At 38.2% G+C, this 27,711-nt stretch overlaps 2 protein-coding genes across 7 annotated transcripts in view; both read left to right on the top strand.

Moving 5' to 3' along the window:
• ZC3H11A (zinc finger CCCH-type containing 11A) overlaps positions 1-11,579 on the top strand; it is a 37,507-nt gene extending 25,928 nt beyond the window's left edge. For 5 of the 6 annotated variants that reach the window (XM_079107393.1, XM_079107391.1, XM_079107394.1 and 2 more), the window contains 7 exons: positions 1,970-2,038; positions 6,303-6,806; positions 7,119-7,198; positions 7,584-7,914; positions 8,320-8,486; positions 9,119-9,186; positions 9,574-11,579. In XM_079107393.1, the coding sequence (XP_078963519.1) occupies positions 1,970-2,038; positions 6,303-6,806; positions 7,119-7,198; positions 7,584-7,914; positions 8,320-8,486; positions 9,119-9,186; positions 9,574-9,832 (1,478 nt within the window). In that variant the 3' untranslated portion in view covers positions 9,833-11,579. The remainder of the gene's footprint in view (positions 1-1,969; positions 2,039-6,302; positions 6,807-7,118; positions 7,199-7,583; positions 7,915-8,319; positions 8,487-9,118; positions 9,187-9,573) is intronic. The other variant, XM_079107392.1, reaches the window with a different exon arrangement.
• Positions 11,580-19,065: 7,486 nt separating this feature from the next.
• SNRPE (small nuclear ribonucleoprotein polypeptide E) lies at positions 19,066-24,687 on the top strand. Its single transcript, XM_079107229.1, has 5 exons — positions 19,066-19,204; positions 19,700-19,726; positions 20,714-20,776; positions 21,657-21,735; positions 24,464-24,687. Exons 1-5 carry the CDS (start codon positions 19,151-19,153, stop codon positions 24,517-24,519), a joined length of 279 nt encoding a protein of 92 aa, XP_078963355.1. The 5' UTR covers positions 19,066-19,150; the 3' UTR covers positions 24,520-24,687.
• The last annotated feature ends 3,024 nt before the right edge of the window (positions 24,688-27,711 follow it).

The raw sequence follows: 27,711 nt of genomic DNA, 5'->3' as shown, positions 1-27,711 counted from the left end.
ATTACCCTTGTTATAATGTTAACAGCTGCAGTTCATCATTCTTTTGTTCAGATAAATTATTATTTTTTGGTGTCTATTTTATTACTCATTGCTTATTCTGCTATATCATTAAGATAAAATTGAACAAAATATATACATACGCTGTAATATTTATATACGCTGTAACACCCCTCAGAAGCTTATAGTATAATGGCAGGTAGGAATACTTATATATATTGTGATAAACTGACAGAAAAGTACATGTTGCTGTGAGAACACATAGAAAGGGCACTTAATATTATCATCTGTTAGGGTAAGATTTATAGAGGAAGTGGTGTTAAAACTTAGACCAGAAACATGAGTTAGGAATTAGCCAGGTGAAGTTGAAGGGGCTGTGCTCTAGGATGAGTGAATAATCCTTGCGGAGTTGCAGAGCTAAGAATGCATGATGCGTTTAAAAAAAAAAAAAGCATGATGTGTTGAGGGAACCGAGTATATCTAAAATATGGAATTGGAGTGCTGAGGGGCATCGTGCTTAGAAAAGAAAGGGGGACCACATAGAATAGGGGTTTTGTTTTGGTTTTGTTTTTTGTGGTACTAGGGTTTAAACCTAGGGGCACTCTACCACTGAGCTCTATCCCTGACCCTTTGAGTCAGGGTCTCACTTAATTGCTGATACTGGCCTTTAACTTGGGATCCGCCTGCCTCAGCCTCCAGAATCACTGAGATTATAATTACTAGTCATCATACCTGATGATATAAAGCCTTTCGGGCTATGTTAAGAGAGTTTGGGCTTACTCTAAAATAGTAAAAATCCATCAAAAGGTCATAGACAGGGATCAAAGGGTCCAATTTTGATTTTAGAACTCTTATCCTGCCTGCAGTATGGAGAAAAAAGGGGTCAAAGTGCTGGTATGGATATGAGTTATCAAGCTGTTAACCCAGATAAAAGGAGATAGTGGCATAGATTTAGTATTCTAGAAGTTGATCTGAAGAAATATGGACGAAATTGGGAGATATTTGGGAGTTAGAATCATTTGATAGGAAGGAAAGAAGGAGTCAAAGTTTGGATTTTTTAACCCTCTTTTTAATGTACAGTGAACATGGGATTTATACTAAAGATGGGTAGACTTTTTTCCTTCTCGTTGTGTTTAAATTTTTCTTAAAGAAACTGAGCTAGGAATGTGGCTTGCCTGGGAGGCACAAGGCTCAGGGTTCAATCCCCAGCACCACAAAAAACAAAGAAAAGAAATTTCTTTGCATTTGCTTGTAACCTGTTTGGGGGGACTTTCTTATGAACTCAAAAAAATGGAAGTTACTCTTTATTTGTCATAACTAAAGGGCATGTTTCAAATTGATTTAGGGGGAAAAACTTCTGATTCCAAAAAACTTTTATGTATTATTTTGGTACTGGGTATTAAACACAGGACGTTCTACCACTGAGCTGCGTCCCCCACCCTTTTTATTTTTTATTTTATTTTTTTATTTTTTTGCGGTGCTGGGGATTGAACCCAGGGACCTATGCTTGTAAGACAAGCACTTTACCAACTGAGCTATCTCCCCAGCCCCTTATTTTTTATTTTTTGCTATTAGGTCTTGCTAACTTCCTTAGGACCTCACTAAGTTGCTGAGGGTAGCCTCAAACTTGGGATCCTTCTGCTTCAGCCTCCTGAGTTGCTGGGATCACAGGCATGGACCACCACACTTGGTGCCAAAATGAAAGTTGTACAGTAACAATCATTTCCTTGAATTCAGTAGTTTTTGCTTTTCAGGTCTAAAGAAAGTGTTTTGAAATTTTACAGAAATCTCTAGGGAATTCAGGATTTGCATAAGTATGTTCTATGGAGAAGAAAAATTTTAAGATCTTGAGGCTTTTTTTTTAATTGCATTAGAAGTGTATAGTCTAATTCATGAACTTCGAAAAAAATATTTGAACAATATAAAAAGAGTCTGTCCAACTTTTGAGTTTTGAAATTTTGTCTCTTTATAGTGCAAGTTTCCAAGTCTTTGAAGGAGCGACTAGGAATGTCAGCTGGTTCAAATAATGAGGAAGCCACAGGTACGTAAATAGCATCATAAGATGATTATGATTATACACGATTGTATGGCGTGGTGAGTACGTGCCATATAAAATAACTGGAGAAAAGGGCTACGAATGTGGCTTAGAGATACAGTGTTTGCCTAGCATGTGTGAGGCCCTGGGTTTGATTGATACCTAGCACACTGGGAGGTGGGGAGGGTCACTGCTAAAAATTCAACACCAAAATATTAATACTGGTTTTATCTGGATCTTGAGGTTGTAGGTAATTTTAATTTTTTCCCTTGTATTCTTCCTGTACAATAATTTAAAATTTTTTTTAATTGTGTGATGTAACTACATAAGATATATGTATACATGTACAATTTAAAAATAGTAAAGTGAACATTCATGTACTCAACCATTCAGCTTTGTATGTGGTATTGGAAATCAGACTCAGGGCCTCACAAATGCTGGGGCAAGTGCTGTACCACTGAGTTACACCTCCGCTTCCCCACCCTCCAGCATTGGTGGGTTTTTTTGTTTGTTTGTTTTTAACAAATTGCAAGATTTAGTGTGATGCTTTTCGTGTAAGATTTTAAACTTAACATGTGTATTTATGAATGATGTTAGCCTGTACTTTTCCCTCCCGTTACCAGATTTGAGTATTAATGTTAAGCTAGCATCATAAAAAGGGAGTCTGACATTGGACATTCTTAATTCTTTTGTGGGTAACCTACATTTATTCTCCAGAAATTTTTAGGATTTTCTTTTTTCTTTTTTTTTCTCTTCCTGCCTGATACACTGCAACTTCACTGAAGTGGACCTACACACATCTTTTTTGTTCATTCTTCACAGTATTCACTGGACTTATTGAATCTAAGAACTTGTCTTTTTAATTCTAGAAAACATTGTTCTGATTTCTTTGAGTATGGCCTCTTCATATTTCTTTTTGGTTTTCTTCTAATGGAAGCTGGGTACCATGGCACATACCTATAATCCCAGTGCCTCAAGAAGCTGAGGTAGGAGGGTCGCAAGTTCAAAGCTAGCCTCAGCAATTTAGCAAGTCCTGAGCAACTTAGTGAGACCCTGTCTCTAAAGAAAAAAAAAAAGGGACTGGGGATGTGGCTTAGTGGTTCAGCACCCCTGGGTTCAATCCCTGGTACCAAAAAATAAAAAAAGATGTTATACCTATATTCATATGCTTCCTCTGTCTCTTGTCCTTGCCTTTATACTTTACATCCCTTTTTTCCCCCTTAACTTCTATGAGCTTTGTTTGGTTCTATTTATTTATTTATTTATTTTCTTAGATGAAGAATTAACAAATTATTTTTTCTGTAAAGTGTCAAGTAGTAAATATTTTAGGCTTTGTATTGGGTTAGTTCAGTGGTAAATCATTTCTTAGCATGTGTGAGGCCCTGGGTTTAATCCCCAGCATTGCAAAAAATAAAGCAAAAATAATTTTGAGCTTTGTGGTCCACAGTTTCACAACTTTCAGCTCTGCCATTGTAGTATGAAAAAACCATATGTAAATAAATGAGACTTTGTTCTTACAAACTTAATTCACCAGCATATAGTTTGCCTGCCTTGTTTTAAATGGCTAATTTTGTGTCAGCCTCATCTAATTTTCATTATTTAGTCTTATGTTCTCTCATTTTTCCTTTTTTTCACAGCCTAATTTCAGGCTGCTCTAGGGTTTCTGATTTGAATCTAGGATTTTGTTTTTTGAGGTACTCGGGATGGAACCCAGGACTTCATGCATACTGAGCAAGTATTTCTACCACTGAGTGACATCCCCAGCCCCAAATCTATTGTTAAAAAGTTTGTATGTTATTTTGCCTTTTTGCTTATTTTATTTTATTTTTGATGATTTTATTCTGTAGTTAAAAGACTAGCTAAGTTTCTTCTGTGTTCTAAAGGTGGTTTGCCCAAGTAATCCTCTCTTCTGACTGGAAGACTTGGTTTATGTCTGGCCAAGTAGAAAAGGTATACAAAGACCCACCTGCGTGGATTGCAGGCAGGAAGGCTGGGGACCGTGCAAATTTCCACAATAAGACTTTATTTTGAGTACTAGAAAATTGAACCCAGGTGTGCTCTGACACTGAGCTACATCCCCTGGCCCTTTTTTATATTTTTTATTTTGAGACAGGGTCTCTCTTAAGTTATTAAGGCTGTCCTGGGCTTGTGATCCTCCTGCTTTAGCCTCCTGAGTTGCTGGAATTACAGACATGCAAAGATTTTCTTTACTTTCAGAGGGAAACCTTTTTCCTTTTCTTACTTTTCTTGACTCTTCTGTCTCATGCTTGTAAAAGTCTCGAATTTTCATGCCTTACTTCTCTCTAGCCCTGATGTCTTCAAAATGTGGTCTTCTTGGAGAGATTCCTTTTTTCTTTTTCTTTTCTTTTCCACTGGTGCTAGGGATTGAATCCAAGGCAAGCACTCTTCCACTGAGCTATATCCCTGACTCAGACTTCCTTTTTTAAAAAGGGTAGTTCTCAGGAAGAGGTCATGACTGACCCAGTTATCCTATTGACTTTTCTTAAATCAAATAATTTCTCTCTCCCTTTTTCCTTTTCTCTGTGTTTGTTTCTTCTGGTGGTAGAACTCAGGGCCTTAGTCAGGCTAGGCAAGTGCTCTATCACTGAACTGCATCCCAGTCCTTAAATTTCTACTTTAATGACTATCCCTGAGCCCACTGTTGCTACCCCCCTGCACCCCTCGCTGGTGCTGGGAATTAAACCCATGGCATTTGCATGCTAGGCAGGTACTTTGCCATTGAGCTACATCCCAGCACCCAACTATTGATTTTCATACTAGTTAACCCAAATTTTGCAATTTGCTTTGGTTCTGTTGGGAAGAACAGGTCTCACCTCTGCATTAACTGTTCTTTTTCCTTTTTTCTATGAATCCAGATAACTGCTTCTCTGTCTCAAATTCTTCAAGATTTATACTCTTCCAGTGGCATCCTTTTCATTTTTAGTAGGGATTTATTCTAATTTTAACATCTGTCATTTCAGCAAAATTTTGGTAGGGAAGGGAAACAGGGTCTCTGTGTCATATTCATGTTGTTACTTTAAGTGGTAATTCCAAGATAGATCTGCCATCTTGAAATGGAAAAATTTACAGCTGTTATTTAAAAAGTTAAAGAGAATTGGGCTCATGGTGGCATATGCTTCTAATCCCAGCTACTTGAGAAGCTGAGGCAGGAGAATTGCATGTTCAAAAAAGCCCCAAACTTATAATTCAGAAGTACTTTCGTGAAATTTTAGTTAAAACAGATGTCTAATGATTGCTCTGTTGTTAAAACTAGCTCTTTAGGGCTGTTTCTCCCTCTGGAGATCACCCACATTTTCCCTTGAATATGTATTCCTTCCTTTATCCCAAAAGCTTCTCACTCTCATGTTAGCCCACATTCTTCCTTGAATGTGCTTCTGTTTACTTAAATTTAACCTTCTGTGTGCCTTTGGTGAGAGGTGTAGGGAGAAGCTCTTAAGTAGCATGCCAGTTTATAGTCATTTCCCATTATTCTATCTTGTCACCTATTTGACCTTTTTATCCTTTAAATCTCACTAAAATATCACTTCTTCTGAAGTTTCCCTTGACCAGTTCCTGGGCAACAGTTGACATTCTTGTATGCAGTTATTATTACCATACTTTGTTAGTGCTGGTTTAATAATTGGTCTGTCAATCTCACTCTAAACTACATGTGGGCAGAGGTTATATTTTACTTACTATTATTTTTCTACCACAGTGTTCATTTTTGAATGAAAGAATCATTGCTATTTTTATTGATAAGATTTATAATAACAAATTTCTTCAACTAGTAAATAGTTTTCAGGTTCTTTGGGAATTAGCTTCTGAGTAGAAATACAAATCAGCAATTTTTAGCCTCCTTAGTTTTCCTTGAGGGCTACTGCCTGAAATATACATTAATAAGAATTTGTGTGTGTGTGTGTGTGTGTGTGTGTGTGTGTGGTACTGGGGATTAAACCCACAGGCACTCCACCACTGAGCCAAATCCCCAACCCCTTTTAAATATTTTAAGAGAGGGTCTAAGTTGGTGAGGCTGGCTTTGAACTTGTGATCCCCCCTACTTCAGCCTTCTGAGTTTCTGAGATGACAGGCACGCACCACTGCTGGGCTGTAATTTAAATTTGAGAGTGAAACTAATGTTACACTTTTGATCCTTTTAATTGCCTACCTAAATGATAACTTTCTGTTGAACTGTCATAATCCTAGAGTGGAGAGGTCTTAGGTCATTAAGAGATACACTCCAAGTATAATGACATGATTTTCCCTAAAACAGAGAGAGTTAATAAAGCTGGTGAGATCCACGTGAAGACATTAGAAGAAATTCTCCTTGAAAGAGCGAGTCAAAAACGTGGAGAATTGCAAACTAAACTCAAGACAGAAGGACCTTCAAAAGCTGATGATTCTATTTCAGGAACAAGAAGCTCCTCCACTATTCGAATCAAGACCTTCTCTGAGGTCCTGGCTGAAAAAAAACATCGGCAGCAGGAAACAGAGAGACAAAAAAGCAAAAAGGATGCCACTTGCATCAAGCTAAAGACTGATAGTGAAGTTAAAAAAACAGCGACTTTGCCACCTGTAGTTGTCAGCAAAGGACAATCCGAGGAACCTGTCGGTAGAACAAAGTCTGTGCACGAGGTGCACATTAAGACGCTGGAGGAAATTAAACTGGAGAAGGCGCTAAGGGTGCAGCAGAACACTGAGAGCAGCACCAGCTCCCAGCCTCACCCTGAGCCTGCCCCAGGGACAAGGCGGCTGCTTCGAATCACCAAAAGAACAGGTGTGTAGTACCACTTCCTCAAATACTGTTCCAGAAAAAACAGTGTGCCACTGGGATTGTCATAGAAGTTCTTGGAGAACTTTATTCAGATAACTTTGAAAACCACTGGATTCCATGAATTGAAGCTGTTCGTTTATAGCTGCACTGTGTAGACCTTTGATACTTTAACGTGCATTTTAAGAATTTATAAGACCAGTGGTCTTTTTACCTAGTTTTCTTATATCTTATCATTAGTCTCATTAAGAAAAGTTTAACTCTCACAGAGTTGCAGCCTAAATGGTAGAACTAATGATGTCTTTAATATGAATGTAGGTATGAAAGAAGAGAAGAAACTTCAGGAAGGAGGTGACATTGCTTCTCAGGCCAGTGCTACTAAAACTGAGGCTAATGAGGTGAGTATATTTAAGATCATTTTGCAGTTTTGTTTATAGCAAAGACTAGATGAATGGTAAAATGTTTTAGTTTCAGCTTATAATTAACATTTCACTGATACTTCAGGTGTGCTTATAATTTTCCATGAACGTTTCCTATAGTTTTCTGTATGATGGTGTTCTTTGCCCTTATAAAGTTTTTTTTAATTGGCCATTAATATTTTTTAAACTGAGGTTTTTCCGTGCTTTTGAGAATAATGCTATACATCATACAGATCTTGAGGAATTTTTCCTTTTTTTTTTGGTACTAGGTATTGAACCCAGGGGCATTTGACACTGAGCCACATCCCCAGCCCTTTTATCAGAGGTACTAAGTTTTAATTCTGTCATTTAAATTTATTTATAGGCTCCAGATGAAACTACAGGAATTGATATTACTAAAATTCCAGTTAAGAAATGTGAGACCATGAGAGAGAAGCACATGCAGAAACAGCAGGAGAGGGGAGGCTCACAAAAGGAAAAATCAGTTTTGACACCCCTCCGGGGAGATTCAACCTCTTGCAATACCCCAGTGGTGGAGAAACCAGTGCTCACTACCATGTCAGGCATCACACGGCACCTGACCAAGCGGCTTCCCACAAAGTCATCCCAGAAGGTGGAGGTAGAAACCTCAGGGATTGGGGACTCCATATTGAATGTGAAATGTGCAGCACAGACTTTGGAAAAAAGGGGTAAAGGTGAGTATGTTCTATAGTGTCTTGCTTTAGGACATCAAAATTACCAAGTCTGAGTAATTCCCTGATGACAACTGGGTTAAATTTTGTCTGTCACACAGACAAATTTCTATAATGGTCACACAGATAGATAGTAGTAATTCTGATAATACCATATAAAGACAAAGCTAGATGAATTTCATTCTTAGAATTTAAAATTGCTTTTAAAGTTTTAGCTTTGTCCAGAACTTTATGGTACATCTTTCCTCTGGTTTTGAAGACTAGACTAGTAACACATTCAAAAACCAGTGAAAGGGGTTGAATTTTCAGTGTGGGTTTATATATTTTCTTGTTATTACTAAATGAATTTTGTTATGAGTTATTTTTATGTAAAAAGATTTTTCTGTTAATATTTTCTGTCTCTTGTAGCTAAACCCAAAGTAAATGTGAAGCCATCTGTGGTTAAAGTTGTTTCATCTCCCAAATTGGCCTCAAAACGCAAGGCAGTGGAGGTGCACCCTTCTGTCATTGCAGCTGTGAAGCCACTCAGCTCCAGCAGTGTCCTGCAGGAAAGCCCAGCCAAAAAAGCAGCTGTGGTAAGTAGAAGATCCACCTTGGTGGTACTGTGTTCTGTGTGGTAGAGAAAACAAACTCCCTGTTGATGTTCTGCCTATATCTGTGTTTAACACTCCCATTTCCTGAGCATTTAGGTTGTTTAGGATGTTATTCTATTTTATATTTACAGTTTGATATTTGTGAAGTGTGAGAGGACAGAATTTTTTAAAGCCAATTTCAGGTGGCAAGATATTTTGCTTCCTTGTGCTATCAACCTTTGGATTACTGACTCTTGAATTCCCAAGTTTACAGAATGATAACCATTAGGCTGGGGCTGTACCTCATTGCTAGAGCACTGATCTAGCATATGCAATTCTCTGGGTTCCATCCCCAGCACCATGAAAAAAAGGATGGCCACGTGAGGTGGCACCTGTAATCCTAGCTCCTGCGAGACTGAAGCAGAAGGACAACAAGTTTGAGGGCTTGGGCAACTTAGCGAGACCTTATTTCAAAATAAAAAGCAATGGGTAGAGCACTTGACTAGCATGTGTGAGGCCTTGTGTTTAATCCCCAGTACTGCAAATAAATAAGTAAAGAAGAATAATAGTTAGGAATACACTCAAGTGTAAAAGCCTTGACTCTTCCACTGAATTATTACCTTACTCTTTTGTAGGCTGTTGTCCCACTCCTTTCTGAGGACAAACCAGTCACCATGCCTGAGACAGAAAAACCTAGAGACAGGTAATTCTTCTTAACCAAATTCTAGGCCACTGTTGTTTCTACTCTGTCAAGAATGACACTAATAAATAACTTGTTTTTGTAGTTTAGCCACATCTAAATAAATCTGAACTTCAAATTAATTGCAGGAAAGCATGAAATTCAGGATTGCTGTTCTCTTTTAGTGCCATTGTTTACATCTTGTTTACATTATCTAAAAGATGTTTTTCATACCTGGCTAAATTATAATCTAAATTATGAAAATGCTTGGTCCCAAATCAGTGAAATCATTCATTCTTTGTGTCCTCAGAAATAATTGTTTGCTAACTCTCTGTGTTCCTGAGACTTGGTGGGTCAGCTAACCAATGAAAACTGGCACAATTAGTTCTGATAATTCTGTTTTTCTTACAGTTTTGTGCTGCCTCCAACCCAGTCCTCTTCAGATCCCTCACCCCCAGAAGTATCTGGCCCTTCCTCATCCCAAATGGTCACGAAAACTCGCCGACTCAGCTCTGCCTCAACAGGAAAGCCCCCACTCTCTATGGAGGATGATTTTGAGAAACTAATATGGGAAATTTCAGGAGGCAAATTAGAAGCTGAAATTGACTTGGATCCTGGGAAGGATGAAGATGACCTTCTGCTTGAGCTCTCAGAAATGATTGACAGCTGAAGGTGATAGTGAGAACACTTAAAAAAAAAAAAAAAAAAAAAAAAAAAAAAAACTCACCAAAAAACTGGACTTAGTTTCATCTATTGTATCTATTTTAACATTTACCTGAGGTGATCATTTCTTTAGTCTCAAATTTGCCCCAAATCAGAAGTATACCTCTGAATTATCTGTAATGTGTCCTGGATTCTTTGGGGTCAGATTCCAGTCCCTTGATAACCATTTTTTTCACATCGTTTAGCATCCTTGAGAAAAAAGTTATTTAATACTCTTTTCTCCACAAAAAAGAGACTGAGGGAGATTCAAGTGAAAAGGGTGCAAGAGAACCTAGTGATTCCTTGAGGTGTTTGTCAGTTTTGGCTGTTTTCTCTTTTGTTGTATTCTTTCTTTTATGTATTGTCTTAATGTACTTAATATTATTTGAGTTTGGATGAAGACAGCTGCTACCATTGTGGACCAAATTTCATGCTACCACTAAACAGAAAACCCCACTCAGTCTGTGTTATATTGTATGTCTTTTTAAAGGTATTTGGAGATTCATCTAAGCTTTAAAGAGGGCTGAGCAGCTCAAGAAACCCAAAATACGGACATAACTCTTTGGACCTGATTTTGATGCTTCAGCTGCTCTGTAAGCCTCTGAAGAGCAATAGCTAATTTATTATTACTGTAATTTTTTAAAGGCTTTAAAGTGCCTCAGGGGTCCCCTGAAACTAATTTTCTACTTGGGATTCCCTGGATTCTTTATAAGAGATGGTAACATGATTAGAGAAATTCTTTTTTTGTATGAAAGTTGTCCCTTCTTCAGTACTTGCCTACTGTTGGCATTGAATTATCACAGGGACAAAAAATTGGTTAATTTTTTATTTCTAACTCTCCTAGCAAGCTCCTCTTGCCCAGTATTTATTTGGTGCCCTTTAAGCACCATAGGATTAAAAAAATGAACTCATTCAAGCTGCCAATATTTGTCTACGGACCGTAGCAGTACACTGAATTGTACTGTAGCAGGGATATTGAGATGTTCTGGGGGTGTATTGTATACCTTCCAGTTTTCTTCATTTCTGAACTGAATTTTCTTTTCTTGATGTTGGTCTCCTTCATATCACCTCAAGGTTTAGACTTGTGAAGGAACAAGAATGATGAGGATGAGAGTCTTGAAAGGAGACATATTGTACATAATCTGAAGGAGGAGAAAAGAAGGACTTGTCCATTTTGATACTTTGCTGTAGGTGGCCAGTTTTGTTTCTCAAAGGGAAATCTGAACCACCTGTCACGTTGGCTCCTAAGGAACTGCTGTTGTAAGCGGCTCATCAAGAGTTGAACTTCTTATAGCCTTGTTTGGGAATATGGAAAAGGAAGAAAGCCACAGGACTGCCCATTCAGTCTTGGGAAGATCTGGATGATTCTGCACAAGCAAAAATGACTTGAAATTTATGTATAGACACACCTCTACCAATCCATCTTCAGCTGACTGAATGTTGTATGATAGCCCTTCTCCAAAGCAAGGGTGGAATGTTCCGGTTTCACCAGGTTTTATAAACTCATTTCATTTTTGGAATCGGCTTACAGATTCCAGATCCTTTTTGTATATATGACCTTTATTCTTTTTCTTTTTTTAAAAAATAATTTTGTTTCATATTTAAAGCCCTTGTATTAGTCAATGATTCATGTTCAGCATTATTTGAACCATTTGCCATTACAGAAAGAGAAATACTTATTTGTGTTTTAAATAAAACTGGTGTAGGAAAGTCTTGATGTGAGTTAAGTAGTCTTACATCACTTCAGCCTAGCTCCGCCTTGACGAGAGGTCCCCAATGAGAAGGTTATTGACCCTTTGTAAGTGCTCCAGTTTCTGTTTGGCTTTAGAAATCTTTCACAAGAATAGATTGCCAGGCTTGCCCTTAAATGTACTATTTTAGTTGCATGTTTTTAGGTAAGAATGCATATTATTTTTATATGTGAGAATTCTTTCTGACACTGATGCTTGGTCCTTATTCAAGTAATGCCATCATTTTTATAAAAGAAGGGAGGGTTTAAAAACTATCTGGGATTCAGTGATTTAGAATTTTTAAGCATTAAGGTGAAACATTAAAAATTTAATTTAGTAAAGTCTAGGTTTTTTCAACACATGTACTAAGTTTTTAATCATAAGAATACATATAAATGTGTTGAGCAGAAAACAGATTTTTCCTAGTAGTAGTCTAAATTTATAGTCCTGGGCTGGGGATGTGGCTCAATGACTAGAGTGCCTGCCTTGTAAATGTGAGACCCTGAGTCCAATCTCCAACATTGAAAGAAAAAAAAAAAATTATCCCAACAAGTTGAATAAACTTAACAAAAAAAGCACAACAGATTGTATATATAATTTTAAGTGATGTCAGTTTTCAGTTTTAACAGAAGTGGGCCCAAATGTTGCAGTTTGGCCTTATCCAGAAATACAGTTTTATAATTCATGTATTTATCTGACCTTAATCCTAACTCCCAGTGAATGAATGGTCAGAACAGTACCCAACCAACCTTTGGAGCAACCACAGAGATAGGACTGATGTTACATAATTAAAATTTCACACAGGTTGTTTTGTATTGATCCAAGTTTGATTCTTTTCTAAAATTATGGCTGCATTTTGCCCAATTACTCTGTACTTTAAAATGTTTGAATTTGGGAGTTTAGCAACAGGACATGCATGGGCTCCATTTGTAACTGTTTAATAGGTGACACTTTTTTAAACATTATTTATTCACTTTGAATTCACATACCCATTTTGATGCAAAATCCTACATGTACTATGTGAAAAGATCACTGCTTTATTCCCCTACTGTCGTTTCAGGGTCAGTGTGTTCAGTTAATGTAAGAAAGTACAATCCTTAGGTTCCACTAGGTTTATTTTAATCTGATTTTAAGAAGCTACTTAATAAATCTTTGAAAGTTCCTACAACCCCAGTCATCTTGCTACAATCATAATTAATTTAACTCTTAAAACTGCAATTTCGGGATTTTTTTTTTTTTATTGTTTTTATTTTTTAGTACCAGGGATTGAACCCAATGGTGCTTATTAGCCACTGAGCCACGTCCCCAGCCCTGTTTTATATTTTATTTAGAGACAGGGTCTCCCGAATTGCTAAGTGCTTCACTAATCTGCTGAGGCTAGCTTTGAACTCATGATCCTCCGGTCTCAAACTCTGAAGCCACTGGAATTACAAGTATGCACCACTGAGCCCAGCTGTCATTCAGTTTTAATGTGCAAAATGATGTTAAGCAGCGTGAGCACAAAAAAAGTTGATCTTTATCATTTTCTTAACATTGCTACAACAAAATGGGCAAAAGCTAAGCAATGACTAACAGCAATCTAGGATTTAATTTTTATATTTAAAAACAATTTAGGATTCAGATTTATGGAGTGGGCCTGTTATTAAACTATTTAAATTTGGTTGGATTTAACTGCTAAAATGTTGAAGAGTCAGCCTGACAATAAGCAAAGAGCAGTGCATTAAAATGGTATTGCCCTTGTCCCTGATTTTTTCATCTTCGACTGACTGATTTGTCCTCCATGAAACAGCAGCTTATAGAGGTGGTGAGTACAGTCAAGCACCCCAAGATAGGAATTCTAGAAAAGGAATGTTGAAAAAACTCCAGTTGAGTGAATATGTAAGATAGGGAAAGCAGGTGGATTAAGAACATTCAAACGGCATGGTGATGAATACCTGTATTCCCAGCAATTTGGGAGACTGAGGCAGGAAGGTGGCAAGTTCAAGGCTGGCCTTGGCAATCTAATGGGATTGTCTCAAAAGGACTGGCAGTATAGGTCAGTGGTATAACGCCCAAGTTCAATCCCCAATACCACAACAAAAGAACACTAACAAAGGAGGAGGAAGTTTCAAAGGAAAAGAAGCAAAATGGAAAACTTACTTGATTGCTATATATGGTTTATGGGACGTCACTTGTTTTGATTTGGGAGCTCAAGGAAGGATTTAGTTTAGAAAAGCTACTAAGAATTGTTAAATATTCTGGCATTAATTGCCACAAAGTAAGTAGGACTCTCACCCTTTAACAGGCTCAAATTAGGAAGTTCTGAACTCACACCATCATTAAGCACTAGTGGTCTTTAGGGATAGATGGGTATAAGCTCCAATTCCCTGCTGTTCAAGTAGAAGTACTTAGGAAATAATTTTAAAAGTAACAGGAGTAGGCAGCAAGGTAGTGCACTCCTGTGATCCCAGCAGGGGGCTGAATCAGGAGGATTGCAAATTCAAGGCCAGCAATTAGGGAGGCCTGTCTCAAAAAGGGTTGATGGTGTAACTCAGTTGTGGAGCACTCCTGGCTCAATCCTCAGTACTACAAAAGAAAGAAACAGGGGCGAAGTAGGTGTTAACATTAAATGGATAATGCTATAGAAAAAAGTAAATTCCAGATTGGTCAGGATAGAGCTGAAGTTTGGTTAACTTAAGGGATGATTGAGCAGTATCCAACTGAGCAGGTACGATTTTTAAAGTAACCTCTGACCATTCCTTGGTGCGCTCAGAGGCCCTGCTGTGTCTCATTGTTGCTCAGTTGGTTTCCAGCTATTCCTGGCTAAGTTATAAGCTTATTTAAAAAAAAAAAAAAAAAAAAAAAAAAAAAAATATATATATATATATATATATATATATATATTTAAACTACAGAGTGAAGTCACTCTCCTTCATAAAATTCACTACCTTCCCTTTCCCTGCAAAATAAAATCAAGTTCCTCAACATATCATGTAAGGTCTTTGCCTATAGCCTCTTCTGCCATTCACAAAGCTCTACCTCGACCAGGCTTCAATTTACACACACACTGCACTTCCCTCTCTTAGTCCTCTGTCTTTGGGTTAATGCTGGCACTCTTTTCTCTAAAGCCTCTTCCTCCTTTGGTTAACTTCTACACACCCTATGTGCCCCAGGCTCTCTCCCAATACCCTTCTCTATCCAAACTGGTTTGTTGTCGATCCACAAGGCATATGCTCATTGTTTATCCCCTTGTTTTAAAATTGTTTAACTGTACATCTTGTCTTTATAGTCTCAGTACCTAATTAAGACCTGGCACATAGAAGGTGTCTTAGTCTTCTCTGACTACCATAGCAAAATGCCACAGACAGTGGCCAATCCTGTTTTGATTATACCCTTACCAACTATTTACCCTTATTCTGATCACTGAGGCTAGGGCTAGGCTGAGGCAAGCAAAAAGCTCAGGCACCATTTAAGGAGGTGTACATGTAAGTGTAACCTCTTAAACTCTGCTAAACTTTAGGCTTTCCTTAGTAAGATCTAGCCAGTTGGCTCCATTGGGTTATTTTCACATAAATCTCTAGTATATCATAAATTGCTTTTTTTTTTTTATTATGTGTTCTGATTAGTTATACATGACAGCAGAATGCATTTTGATTCCTTGTACACAAATGGAGAAGTTTTCATTTCTCTGGTTGTACACAAATAGCTTTTTTTTTTTTTGGCTGGTGCTGGGGCTTTGAACTCAGGGCCTTGTGCATGCAAGGCAAGCACTCTACCAACTGAGCTATATCCCCAGCCCCAGCTTGCTTTTTTTTTTTTTTTTTTTCCTCAATGTATATTAGATATTCATATCAGGACACAAAAGATACACAAAAAAGCTTCTTTAATCTTGATTATAGGTGCATAGTACTATACTATGATATGCAATAATTTTGTTAATCTCTATTGATAGACATTTAGGTTGTTTCCTGTCTTGGTATTTTAAACAAATGCTGTAATAATTACATTATCAACACATAAGTTTATCTGGAAGATAGAGTTTAATAATTTACATTAGCAACACTTTTTTATTTTTGTCTTATTGGAAAGAAATGGTATCTCAGTGTAGTTTAGTTTGAATTTCTCTTATGAGTGAAATTGGATATCTTTCATGTTTAAAAATCATTTGTATTTCCCTTGATATGAACAGATTGTTCATATCCATGGACAATTTCAATTTTGTAACTTTGTGTCAGATTAAAAATGGCTTCAAATTCTTTAACATAACTCCTAACAAGGGGTGGGCTATATTTTTCCAGCTCTTGAATCTGCCCTGGTGTGTTTCAGGCCTGGCCTTTAACAAGTAGCCAAGTGTGATAGTGCATGCCTGTAACTTCAATGACTCAGGAGGCTGAGGCACAAGGATCCCAAGTTCAAGGCCAACCTTAGCAATTTAGTAAGACCCTCAGCAGCTAATGAGACCTTCTCAAAAACTAATTTTTTAAAAAATGGACTGGGGATGTGGCTCAGTGGTAAAGCACCCTGGGTTCAGTTCCCAGCACCAAAAAAAAAAAAAAAAAAAAAAAAAGAGTACTGGTAGCTTCAGTCTTGATTTCTTAAGCTCTGAGTTCCCACTTGTAAGAAACCATACTACCCTGCTAAACAGACCACAGAGAAAGGGACTCAGCTAAGACCAGTCTTCCAAAGATGTGCCAAGGCTTAAGATACGTTTCAGGAGCAGAAGAATCACCGTTCTGGGAATGTGCTCAAATTCCTGGTCCACAAAATCATGAATTTATGGCAAAATGGTAGTTGCTTTAAGTTTCTAAGCTTGGGGACATTTCTTAACACAGCAACAAAGAACCAGAGCTGCATTATATTAAAGGAACTCTATATATTAGTAAAATTAGCCATGTGTATAATGTTGTTAAAACATTTTCTCAGATCTTTTAATTTTTTAAATTATGGTCACTTTTTAGCCATCTTTATCATTTTTATATAGTAATTTATCCTTCCTTCTAAAAACAGCTAGAACATAAAATTGAGAAAAAGATGTAATTTTTCAAGAACAACAGGGATGAAATATCTAGGTTTAAATTTAAATTCACAAGGTCTATAAAAGCAAATTTAAAATTTCTTAAGATTGATGGACTGGGGTTGTGGCTCAGCGGTAGAGCACTTGCCTAGCATGTGACCACATATAAATAAATAAATGTCCATCGACAACTTAAAAAATATTTAAAAAAATAAAATTTCTGAAGATTGAAAAAAACATTTATTTTTTCAGTATGGCAGTTCAAATCCAGGGCCTCTGGCATGTTAAGCAAATGTTAGGCATGTTAAGCCCTAAAATCAAACTTTACCTCAAGTCCTTAAAAACACTTCGAACAGAGCCAGATGTGGTAGCACACACCTATAATACCAGCTACTCAGGAGGCTGAGGCAGAAGTATGGAGTGTTCACTGTTAGGCTGAGCAACATAAACATGACCCTGACTCAAACAAAACAAAACTTTTTCTTTTGAACAGACATCATGTACTTTGATTAAAAAATTAATTTTCAAGTTATATTGAATAATCATAAAAATTTCAAAAGGATTTTTTAAAATTGGATAATCTGATTCTAAAGTTTATATAAAAAACAAGTAGGAAAATCCCACCTACTTTTAGTCCTAATGAGTAAGAAAACATAAAGCTAGAATATTTATAACAGTAATACTGGTCCATACACAAAAGTTAATTGGACAAAATATAAACCACATGTGCATGCACACATACACACATATACACAGACACTTGGTATATTATAAATGTTGCATTTTAGACTGGGTGAAGAACAATAGAGGTTATTTTATTTTGGAATGGTAAACAAAAACTGGGTAGCCATCTAGAAATTATAAAGATGCATCAGTCCCAGGATACACCAGGATAAATTCCAGTTTGATCAATGTTCTAAATGTAAAAACACAAAATCATTTTTTAAAAATAAGGAAATCACATAGCGCTTGCGGTGAGTTATATAATCCATTGAAGGTTTGGTTATTAAATTTCAATACACAAAAGTTTAGAAATCATAACCACACAGAAAGGAAAATGCAAGAACAAGTAGCTAAGCTTCTCTGAGATGGGACAGGGACCTCAGCGTGTTCTGCAGCATGCTATCTCTGAAGTCAGCAAATCCATCTGTGTACATGAGACTCTATTGTGTTTGCAAATGGAAAAATTTTTCAAAAATTAATAGCTATTCCATGCATTTTTTTAAAAAAAGCTTTTTGTAGTTTAAAAAATCGCTCTCATCTCAATTCCCTTATAGGGTCAGCATTAATGATATTCTCATTAAAAAGACCTCAGTTACGCAAATTTTGATTCTGCTATTTGACTGAAGTAGTTTTTCTGTAAAGTCCCTTCAATATCGGGCTTCGTTTCCCGATCTATAAAACGAGAATTTCATTAAATGAAATTTCAGGCAGGCCACAAGCCTGGGCTCGCCTACCAATCCCAGCTTCTCTATTTACTAGCTGTGATATCCAGGGAAGGACAGGTGTTAACAGTGAATAGGTCTCAACACCTATACAAGCTAGATGCATGGATGTATAGATGTACAGATGGCTTCCAACTTACAAGCTGGACTTAAAGATCATATGAAAGCCATATTCCTTCAGTAGAAACTTCGCTTTTTGAACTTTGACCTTTTCCCAGGTGAGCTATATGCTATAGATACTCTCGCTGTGTCCCAGGTCAACCACGCGATGGGACAGAACCTCATGCGGACGGAGGAGCGCCGGTGCACTATATAACCCCCCCCCCCCCCCAGGAAGGTGCATTTTAATCTCCATTTCAGAAGCTACTAAGCCGAAACGTGGTGAGGCTTGCTAACTTATCCTCAGTCACACAACTTTTTTTTTTTTTTTGGTACTAGGGATGGAACCCAGGGGCGCTTCACCACTGAACCACATCCCCAGCTTGGTCACACAACTCGAGCTGGAGTTGAGCCCAGCAAGCGGATTCCAGCGCCTTCACGGTCCATCGCCGTCCTTGGTCGCCACCTGAACACTAACTCCGCACAAAAGCGATGAGAGTCCATCGGTGATCGCGAGCAAACCACCGCATCAAGCACTGGAACGCAGGCCGCCTGGGGTTTGTTTTGGCTTCTTGCCGCCCTGTCCTTTCCACCACATCGCCGCCATCGAGCCTACATTCTGTTGAAACAGGCTCAGAAATAGCGGTAAATTAGCACATTTTAAGATGCGAAATTGGACGATTCGCCTCCGAAAGCACACTCAGAACATTGAGAACCGAGGGCGCAGGCAGGTTCTCCTCCCGGCGGCCGCCAAACCACCGAAGTCCCGTCGGTACCTTTTCCCTCCAGGTGGCGCTGTAAGATCGACCCAGGTTCCAAGGGAACTTGCCTTGGTCTGACCTCCCCCGGAAGCTGTGAAGCACATAGAAAAGCGACTTCGCAGCTAGAGAGACATTTCCCAGGAGCTGCCCGCGCACGTCACCAGAAGATCATCACACACTTCCGCTTCCGGTTCTCAATTCCGGAAGTTGCTGTCTGAGGTAACGTGCTGGTTGGTGTGGTCTTTGTGAGATTCCACCATGGCGTACCGCGGCCAAGGCCAGAAGGTCCAGAAGGTGATGGTGCAGCCCATCGTATCCTACGCTGTATGTCAGGATTAGGAGTTTGGGGCTGCAAAACGGGCGCGAAGACGCAGGCGGGGAGCAGGCCTAAGGGAGCGGAGTGCGGGCCCACATCCCATGAGCCCTCGGGGCGACGGAGCCCGGGAAAGCGCGGGTAGTTGAACCGGTGGGAGGTGGGCTTGGGCCTCCCCTTGGGGGAAGTGCAGGAATGGCAGGGTGAAAGGAGGGGAGACAACCTTGGGTAGATACGGAGTGAAGGGGAGTTCATGGTCTAGGGCAGGAGGAAGGTGTCAGCAACAAGGAGATTCCGGGAGAGAGAACGGGAGTTCCTTCGGTGTCCGGAGGGCGCCCCACCTCCTGCCATGAATGCCCAGGTTGACACTTCTTGGAGTAGGCATCAGACCCGCCTTAGAGGACAAAGTGGGGGTGAGGGTTGGGGCCATCGTCAGTTTCAGGGAGCAGAGTCTGGGCTGTTGAAGCATTTCTTCCTTAGCCACTGTGGCGCAGAACCTCATCTTCAGATACCTGCAGAATGTAAGTTGTTCATTGTCTGCTAACTACTGTTTAAATAAAAGTTGGTTTTCTTTAGCTATTCGTGACAACTTCCCTGATCATTGTGCCCTAGAGTTTAAAAATAGATGAAACACATGAAATGGAAAGAGTAATTGAGGGGAGAGGCTGGAGGAAAAGCGCTAATGTAATAAGGTGGTGAGCATGTGTTCCAGTACCAAGCATGCAAAGAATGGTGTCATTACTTTGCAGGATCAAAATTACTAACTTTACAGTATTTGGAGACATGACCTTGGTATTCGGACGTTGGTACTCTTGTTGATAGTGATTGAACCTTGGAAGCTTTTTCACTTCCTTCCCCAGGATGAAACATTGAAAGACATACCAAGTCACCTTTAACCGGGTCATAAGGTGCTATGTTTAGTATTTATGAAGAAACTTAAGAAAAACACTAAAAAGAAAAAAAAAAAGGAAAGGGGTTGGAGCAGATGCAGAACAGTTAATGTCAGCTGCTTTTCTTTGGGGGAATTTTTAGCAACCCAAAGACTTAGAATGATACAACACAATTGAACAATAGATTAATTTTAAGCCTTTACAATTTTTTAATTGCCAGACTTGAGAGTTCCTCCCCTGGTTGTTATGTGTGTACTATAGAAAAAACTCTACTTTTTAACTTGGATTTTGCTACAGCAAATAAGGAAAAAAACCCTTAGTCAATAGAAATTACTGCTTTGGGCTATACTGTCTCCAGTTTTTGCTCTTTTGAGACAAAGCAGTTAGAAATTTTATTAAGCCCCGGATGACAGGAAGTTACTAGCTTGAGCAGTCCCTGTGTAGCATTCATTAAATGAAAATGTTTCTTAGCAAGTGACCAGTCTTGGTCACCAGATCCTAGATGTGGCCTAATTAAAATCTATTAAAAAATGTTTAGGAGTCATTTCTTTACTGTTTGACCAAAGTAACTTGGGTTTGTTTCCTGTTTTAAAACTCCTGTTTTTATGATTATTTCAGAGATCCCGGATTCAGGTGTGGCTCTATGAGCAAGTGAATATGCGGATAGAGGGCTGTATTATTGTGAGTACCTGGGCTGTTCTTCTCAGAGCAGTTTATTGATAGAAAAAGATTTCACAGAAAATGGCCACCAGAGCAGTATACAAAAAGTTAAAGACCCAACCCAAGGAAAGTGTTTCAGGGCTCACTAATTATGTTTTTCTCCTTGTTCTAGTTGATAGGGGTTGAGTAGTTAAGAAAGAGGGGAATTTTGATTTTAAAAAATAATTTAAGCCAAGTATTAGTATTTAAAAAGAAACAATGTGTGGAGGTGGTTAATGGAGTACTTTCATTTCACGGTAGGTGATACATGAATAGAACTGGTGGTGTTAAGTAAGACTTCAGGTTAGCAGTGTTTTTGTTTGTTTTGTTTCTCTGGTGGTGCTGGCCATCAAACCCCAGGGCCTTGTGCATGGTAAGCACTTGGCTATACCACTGCGCTACATTCCCAGTCCCAGTAATGTTTTAAAGAAAAATAAAATGTGACTGGAAATATTATGTTTAAATATCAGAGATTCTATCAGTAATCTCCCCTTCCTTTACCAGTTGGAAAACAAGCACCATAGTTTGTGGTAATAGTTTTTGAGTGAGAAAACAATGAAAATAAAAGGTAATTCATATACATACTAACATACTCTATGCTGGTGTGGTATAAAAGATAAGGATAATGACTTTCTGGCATATCTAATGAAATTCTAAGTCCAAAAGATTGAAGGCATAATTTGGATCACAGTCTGACTTTGTTATTTAATAAGAGGCTTAGGATGTTTCAGCTAAAAGATCAGTGGAGGGAAGAATATCTAAAGTTAATTGGCATTTCTTTATCTGGGTAGATAATGTTCTTTTTGAATGATTTGGGTATGATTTTACTTAAAAATGACTGTTAGTTGACTTATTTTCACAGGGTTTTGATGAATACATGAACCTTGTATTAGATGATGCAGAAGAGATTCATTCTAAAACAAAGTCAAGAAAACAACTGGGTAAGAATATAGTTGTTCTTACAGAATTCTAGAGGTATTTATTTCACTCATAGAATTGAATGACCTGCAGCTCAACCCATTTTTTAAATTTGGTTTGCATTTGAGAAGTTATTTTGGGAGAGAAGCACATTTTTGAAGTTATCCTCTTCCAATTACTTCTTGTCCTATTCTATTTCTGTTTCTCTTTCTCCACCCATACAGTTCTTGCAAAGGTCAATAAAGATAAATGTTATTAAGTCTAATAATTATTGTTAGTAGTATTCGTGTTGTTTAACTGTATACAAAATTTGGCACTGTTGGCCATTCCCTTCTTACCACACTTTGTTCCCTTGGCTCTGGGATACCATACTCTGGTTTTCATTTTTCATCTCTGTTATTCCTTTTCAGACTTTTGTATATCCACTCTGCAAACACCTCCTCCCCCTCCAGGTTGCTGTCCAGTTTGCATTTCTCTTTTAAAAACATTTGTCAGAGCCAGGCATGCCTGTAATCCCAGCAACCTGGGAGGCTGAGTCAGCAGCAAGATTGCAATTTTAAGACCAGACTGAGCAACTTAGCAAGGCCCTGTCTCAAAAATAAAAAGCGGGGCTGGGGATATAGCTCAGTTGGTAGACTACTTGCCTCAAAAGCACAAGGCCCTGGGTTCAATCCCCAGCACCACAATAAATGAATGAATGAATGAATGAATAAATGAATAATAAATAATAAATAAATAAATAAATATAAAAAGGGCTGGGAATGTGGCTTCCAGGTTACGTGCCCCTGTGTTCAAATCCCAATATCAAAAACAGAAGCCTGTCCAACATTTCCTCATTGACTTTTTGTTGCTATTATGATAAAATAAGAAAATCTTTTCACAGATTCTGCATGGTCCTTTGTAATTTGACGTAAACTTCCTCTGTGTATCTCATAATACACTCTGCCTCTTCCCCCCCCTACACACACACTTTTTTTCCATGTGCTGGGGATTAAACCCTTGGCCTCGTATGTGCTGGGCAAGTGCTCTACCACTAAACTACATCCAAACCACCATACTCCTATAAATATTTACTTGTGCTCCTTGGATCTCTTCCCCCAAGTACTGAGGATGAAACCTATAGGTGTTCTACCACTGACTTGCAATCCTAGCCCTTTTAATTTTTTTTTCTTTTTGAGGGGGTGGTACCAGGGATTGAACTCAGGGATACTCGACCACAGAGTCACATCCCCAGCCCTATTTTGTACTTTATTTAGAGACAGGGTGTCACTGAGTTCCCTAGCGCCTCACTTTTGTTGAGGCTAGCTTTGAACTTACTTTCTCCTTCCTCAGCCTCCCAAGCTGCTAGGATTATAGCACCTATTATTACGGCACCTGGCGCCCTTTTAAATTTTTTATTTTGAGACAGGGTCTCACAGTCTCACTAAGTTGCCAGGGCTGACCTTGAACTAGCAATCCTGCCTTTTGAGTCACTGGTATTATAAGAAAACACCACCACGTCCAGCTTCCTGTGACTTTAGAACTCCAATCAAAGAGTGTTTTCTCTAAGAAGCCCAGGGTTTGATTGTGTTTTGCTTGGGATGGGAAAGATGGGGTGTGATGTGCTTTCTGAATTTGTTGTGAAACATTAGTGGGATTATTTTATTATTGCCTTTGCCATTAGACCATGTACTCCATAAGTGCATTAGTCATGTCTTTTTTTTTCCCTAAAAAGTTCACTAAATAACTCGAATGAGTGGCACGTAGTAGAAATGAAAAAATATTTGAACAGTTTCTTACCCAGTGAATAGTAGGTCTTAGGATTCATGGTTTCATCAAGAGACACTGAATCACTTCTGTTAACCTTCTGTTAACTTGATCTTTATTTAGGCAATTTTTTTCTTAAATGATTTCTATTTTTCCTAGACATGGAGAATTCTCTTAACCGTACTAGATATGTGGGAAGTAGATTCTTAGAAGTGATAGAATAGTTTGCTGTGCTTCTTTCTGCTTAGGTTATTTTTATGAAAGACAAATTAAAAATGTCTTGCCAGGAAGAACAAACTAGTCAAATTATTTGCCAGGTGTTGAATTCCCATGATAGTATCCATCCTATATAATAGATTAATTACCTATAGATGCCTGGAAGATGAAAATAGTTTAATCACTATTGGTGTTGATTAGCTTTTCTCAGACTGTTATACCAGTGAACATGTTGTTTATAGATATTTCTCAGGAAAAAAAAAGTGTTCTCGTCTCAAATTTTAAGGAATGTTGGGTAAAACCTAAACAAATTTGTTTAGTACAAGATGAAGTCATTAATATACTAAGTTCTTTTTTCAAAGCTGCTTTTTTAGGTGGGAAGTGTGCACCTAGGCAAGCATTCTTTTTACTATTGAACTGCATCCCCAGTTCTAAGAATGAGATTATAATATGCTGCATTTTCCAAACTTGGCTTAAAATTCATTTCCAAATTTTCTCAAACAGTATTGGGAAATGTTTGCTTAGGTGTATACAATTGACTTAGTATCTGTATAAACAGTACTTTTTGTAAACTAACACCTACCTTCATTAGATAATTGATGAAAAGGTACATACACCCTAATGGGACTGGAAAGCCTTTCACTATGTGAAGACTTAAAAATGTTTACATATTTTTGTAAGGGAAGGTATTTGAAAAATATTGTTTAAAAACTGGATACAAAATTCTGAGGCTAAAAGATAATTATATGTCTTCGTGTTAACTATTAATAGCTCTTTCTTTCATTGCAGGTCGGATCATGCTAAAAGGAGATAATATTACTCTGCTACAAAGTGTCTCCAATTAGAAATGATGAATGAAGTGAGAAGTTACAGAGAAGGCTACAATTTTTTTTTTTTTTTTAGGTGTCCTTTGCTGGGAATATAGTTCTAAAACATTTGTTCATATTGTTTTGATTACCCTTATGTTATTACCAGATGAAAATAAATGCTGTGGGACTCTTTTTATTAAAAAATTTACATTGTTTCTTCCTTCCTTTCAGTGGTAAAGACCTTTTACACCTGGCATTATTAGCTGTTGGTGTTTATCTTAAAGTTTCTAAAGGGTTAGCAGTTGCTCTTGTTTGCTTTTCTCAAAGCAAGAACCTACATATTCTTGAATAGGAATTCTATATGACAGGCAAGATTCCAATACTGGGTGGCAGAGAAAGGAAGGGTTCATAAAAATAAAGAAGGGTGTTGCACTAACATATGTCTTCATCAGTTCCAATTCTTGGAACTAGTAGCATAACTTGGTAGTAGAGTGCTTGCCTAATATACAAGACTTAGGGCCTCATAATAATGGTTAGGTTGACCAACTATGATCCTCCTGCCTTAGCTTCCTAAGTCACCGGGATTAAAGGTGTGTACCACCATGCTCACCTAATAATAAAGTGTCTTTAAGGTACATTGAAAATAAACCCTGTTAAACTGAGAGTGGTAGTACATGCCTGTAATCCTAGCAATCCCAGAGGCTGAGGCAGGTAGATTACAAATTTGATGCATGACAACTTGGAGAGACCCTGACTCAAAAATTAAATAGTATATTGGAGAAACACCTTTCTATTATCATTAAGGATTTTGGTTTCTCCCCCAGTGGTTATGTATTATCTAATTCTTATGTGAACAAATTCTCTCCCCCAGTAGCTTATTCTGTAGATGGTTGTTGAACTTCTGCTATTGTCTAGGCACAAACTCAGGTGACTGCATGAAATAAATGTGAGCAAGTAGTTTTAATGCCATGTTCTAAGTGCTTTTTAAATTGGATCATCTTGGGTCTTTGTTTTGTTTTTGAGATGGGTTCTTGCTATGTTGCTCAGGCTGGCCTTAAAAGCAAAATCTGCCTGCCTCAGCCTCCTACATGAGTGGGATTACAGGTATGTGCTATTACCCTCAACTTTAAATTGGATCTAATTTGAATAAGGCCAAATCATTTTTATTATTTAGCAGTGCTGGGGTTTCACACATTAGGCAAGCACTCTTAATCACTGAGCTACAGTTCCAATCCCAAGGCCTATCTTAAGTTCTGCTAAAGGTAGTGTTACTACAGGTTGGGAAAGAACCAACTGCTTTTCTACATGCCTGTAAGCTAGATAGAGACTTCATTAAACTGCATAGAAATCCTTTGAGGTTGAGGAGATTTGTAGGTGAATGTAGAAGTCGTTCTAGCTGCAGTCGTTTCTGACATTTTTGGTTGTATTTTGAATAAAGGGCTGCTGTAGCTCTTACATATTTTGAGTTTGAAATCCATTAGTAAGCCAGTGTAGCATGCAAAGAAACTACTGGGCAGTAGAGGGAGTTGCAGTCTTAAGACTGCTTCAGCTCTGCTGGTGAAAAGATGGAAGCTCTTTCAGAGCAAAGACCTCCCAGTAGCTTTCTTGGCACCAGAATAGCTGGGAAGAAGGATGAAAGCTGGAACAGTATAATCCCTAAGGAAACCTGCTGGCTGCTTTTTCCATTTCCCTGGGCGGCCTTTCTGACCTGGCTGCCCTGTGTAAGCAGAGCTGTGCCTGCTGTGGCTTAGTCTGAATGGATCAAGACATGGAAGGTTCTATTTTTGACAGTAAAAATGATAGTGAGGAATAAGGTACAGGGAACTCTTACAATTGAGCTCTGTATTTAGAAATCTCTGCTTGCTTTCCTGCTCTACTGGAGCCTGTGGTGTTTGCTTTTTAAGTTGTACTTTTCCATAATCTGTAGATCCTTTCTTCCAACCAGAATTTGTATTGCAGGGGGCGTTGCTCTCTGCTTCATTAAGGTTACTAAAATGTGCTATTGGGAAACTGTTCTTGTCGGCAGCCCTTAGTATGTGAGCAATTATTTTTCTGGAATGGCTGTTGGTTTCTGAGGGGGTCTGTCTAACCACCCACTAACTCTCTTGTAATGTTCTTGAAAAGGGGGTGGGAGGAGTGAGATTCGGGCTCTAAAAGGAAAGTAAGTACTGATGTGGGCCTGATGTGCTGCTAGTAGCAGGTAGGGAGAAGGAAAAGTTTGAAAATGTACACTTGTCAGCAGTTTCAGGATTAGGAAGAGGAACTATCTGATTTAGAGTAAAGTATTTTGGGCAGGAAGTGTCATGAGCAGTTCCTGGGGCAAGCATCTCACATTACCTGGATGACATAGGAGTTTTTCCTTCTAAAACCATAACCACCTATTTGTGGGGTTTTATGAGATGCCTGGTGAAACCTTTTTTTAAGGCAGTATGAGAATTTAAGTCTATTAATACCTAGGGTTTAATTTTAACTGAAAAGTAATAGCCAATGGAATTTTAGAAAATTAAAATTCAAAATATTATGGTCAAAATGCTAATGATATAAAAGGATATAATGATATAAAAGGACAAGTAGAAAACAAAAGCCCCTCCTTTTTCTACTTGTATTCTCCATATATAACCACTCTTAAGAATTAAATGCTTATCTCTGTGTGTGTGTGTGTGTGTGTGTGTGTATTACTGAGGATTAAAGTTAGGTCCTTGCACATGCTAGACAAGTACTTTACATATATAGCGTGGCTTTGTTTTTTATGTTTTGGTATTTTAGTTTTTTTTTAAAAATTAGCTTTAATTGTAAAATATGTAATATATTTACCATGGTAATCCTTTTTAAGCATACAGTTCTTTTTCATCTTGCAGAGACTAAAACTGCATACCTGTTAAACAGCAACCCTCCATCCACCCTTTCTCCTAACCTCTGGCAACCAGCATTCTACTTCCACTTCATGATTCTAACTACTCAAGTGCTTTTGTGTGTGTGTGTGTGTGTGTGTGTGGTATTGGGGATTAAACCCACGAACACACTATCTCTGAGGTTCATTGCCAGTCATTTTCATTACTTTGAGACAGGATCTCACTAAGTCGCCCAGGCTGGCCTTGGATTTCCAATTCTGCCTCAGCCTCCCCAGTCGTTGGGATTACAGGGGTATACTACCGCATCTAGACTCTTAAGTATCTCTTATGAATGGATTCATATGATATTTGGGGTGACTGGGTTATTTCATTTAGC

This window comes from Sciurus vulgaris, assembly GCF_902686455.1.
Source record: "Sciurus vulgaris genome assembly, chromosome: 12".
Classification (NCBI taxonomy): domain Eukaryota; kingdom Metazoa; phylum Chordata; class Mammalia; order Rodentia; family Sciuridae; genus Sciurus; species Sciurus vulgaris.
The sequence above is the reverse complement of the archived record's forward strand: the minus strand, read 5'-3'. Positions and strand labels throughout refer to the sequence as shown.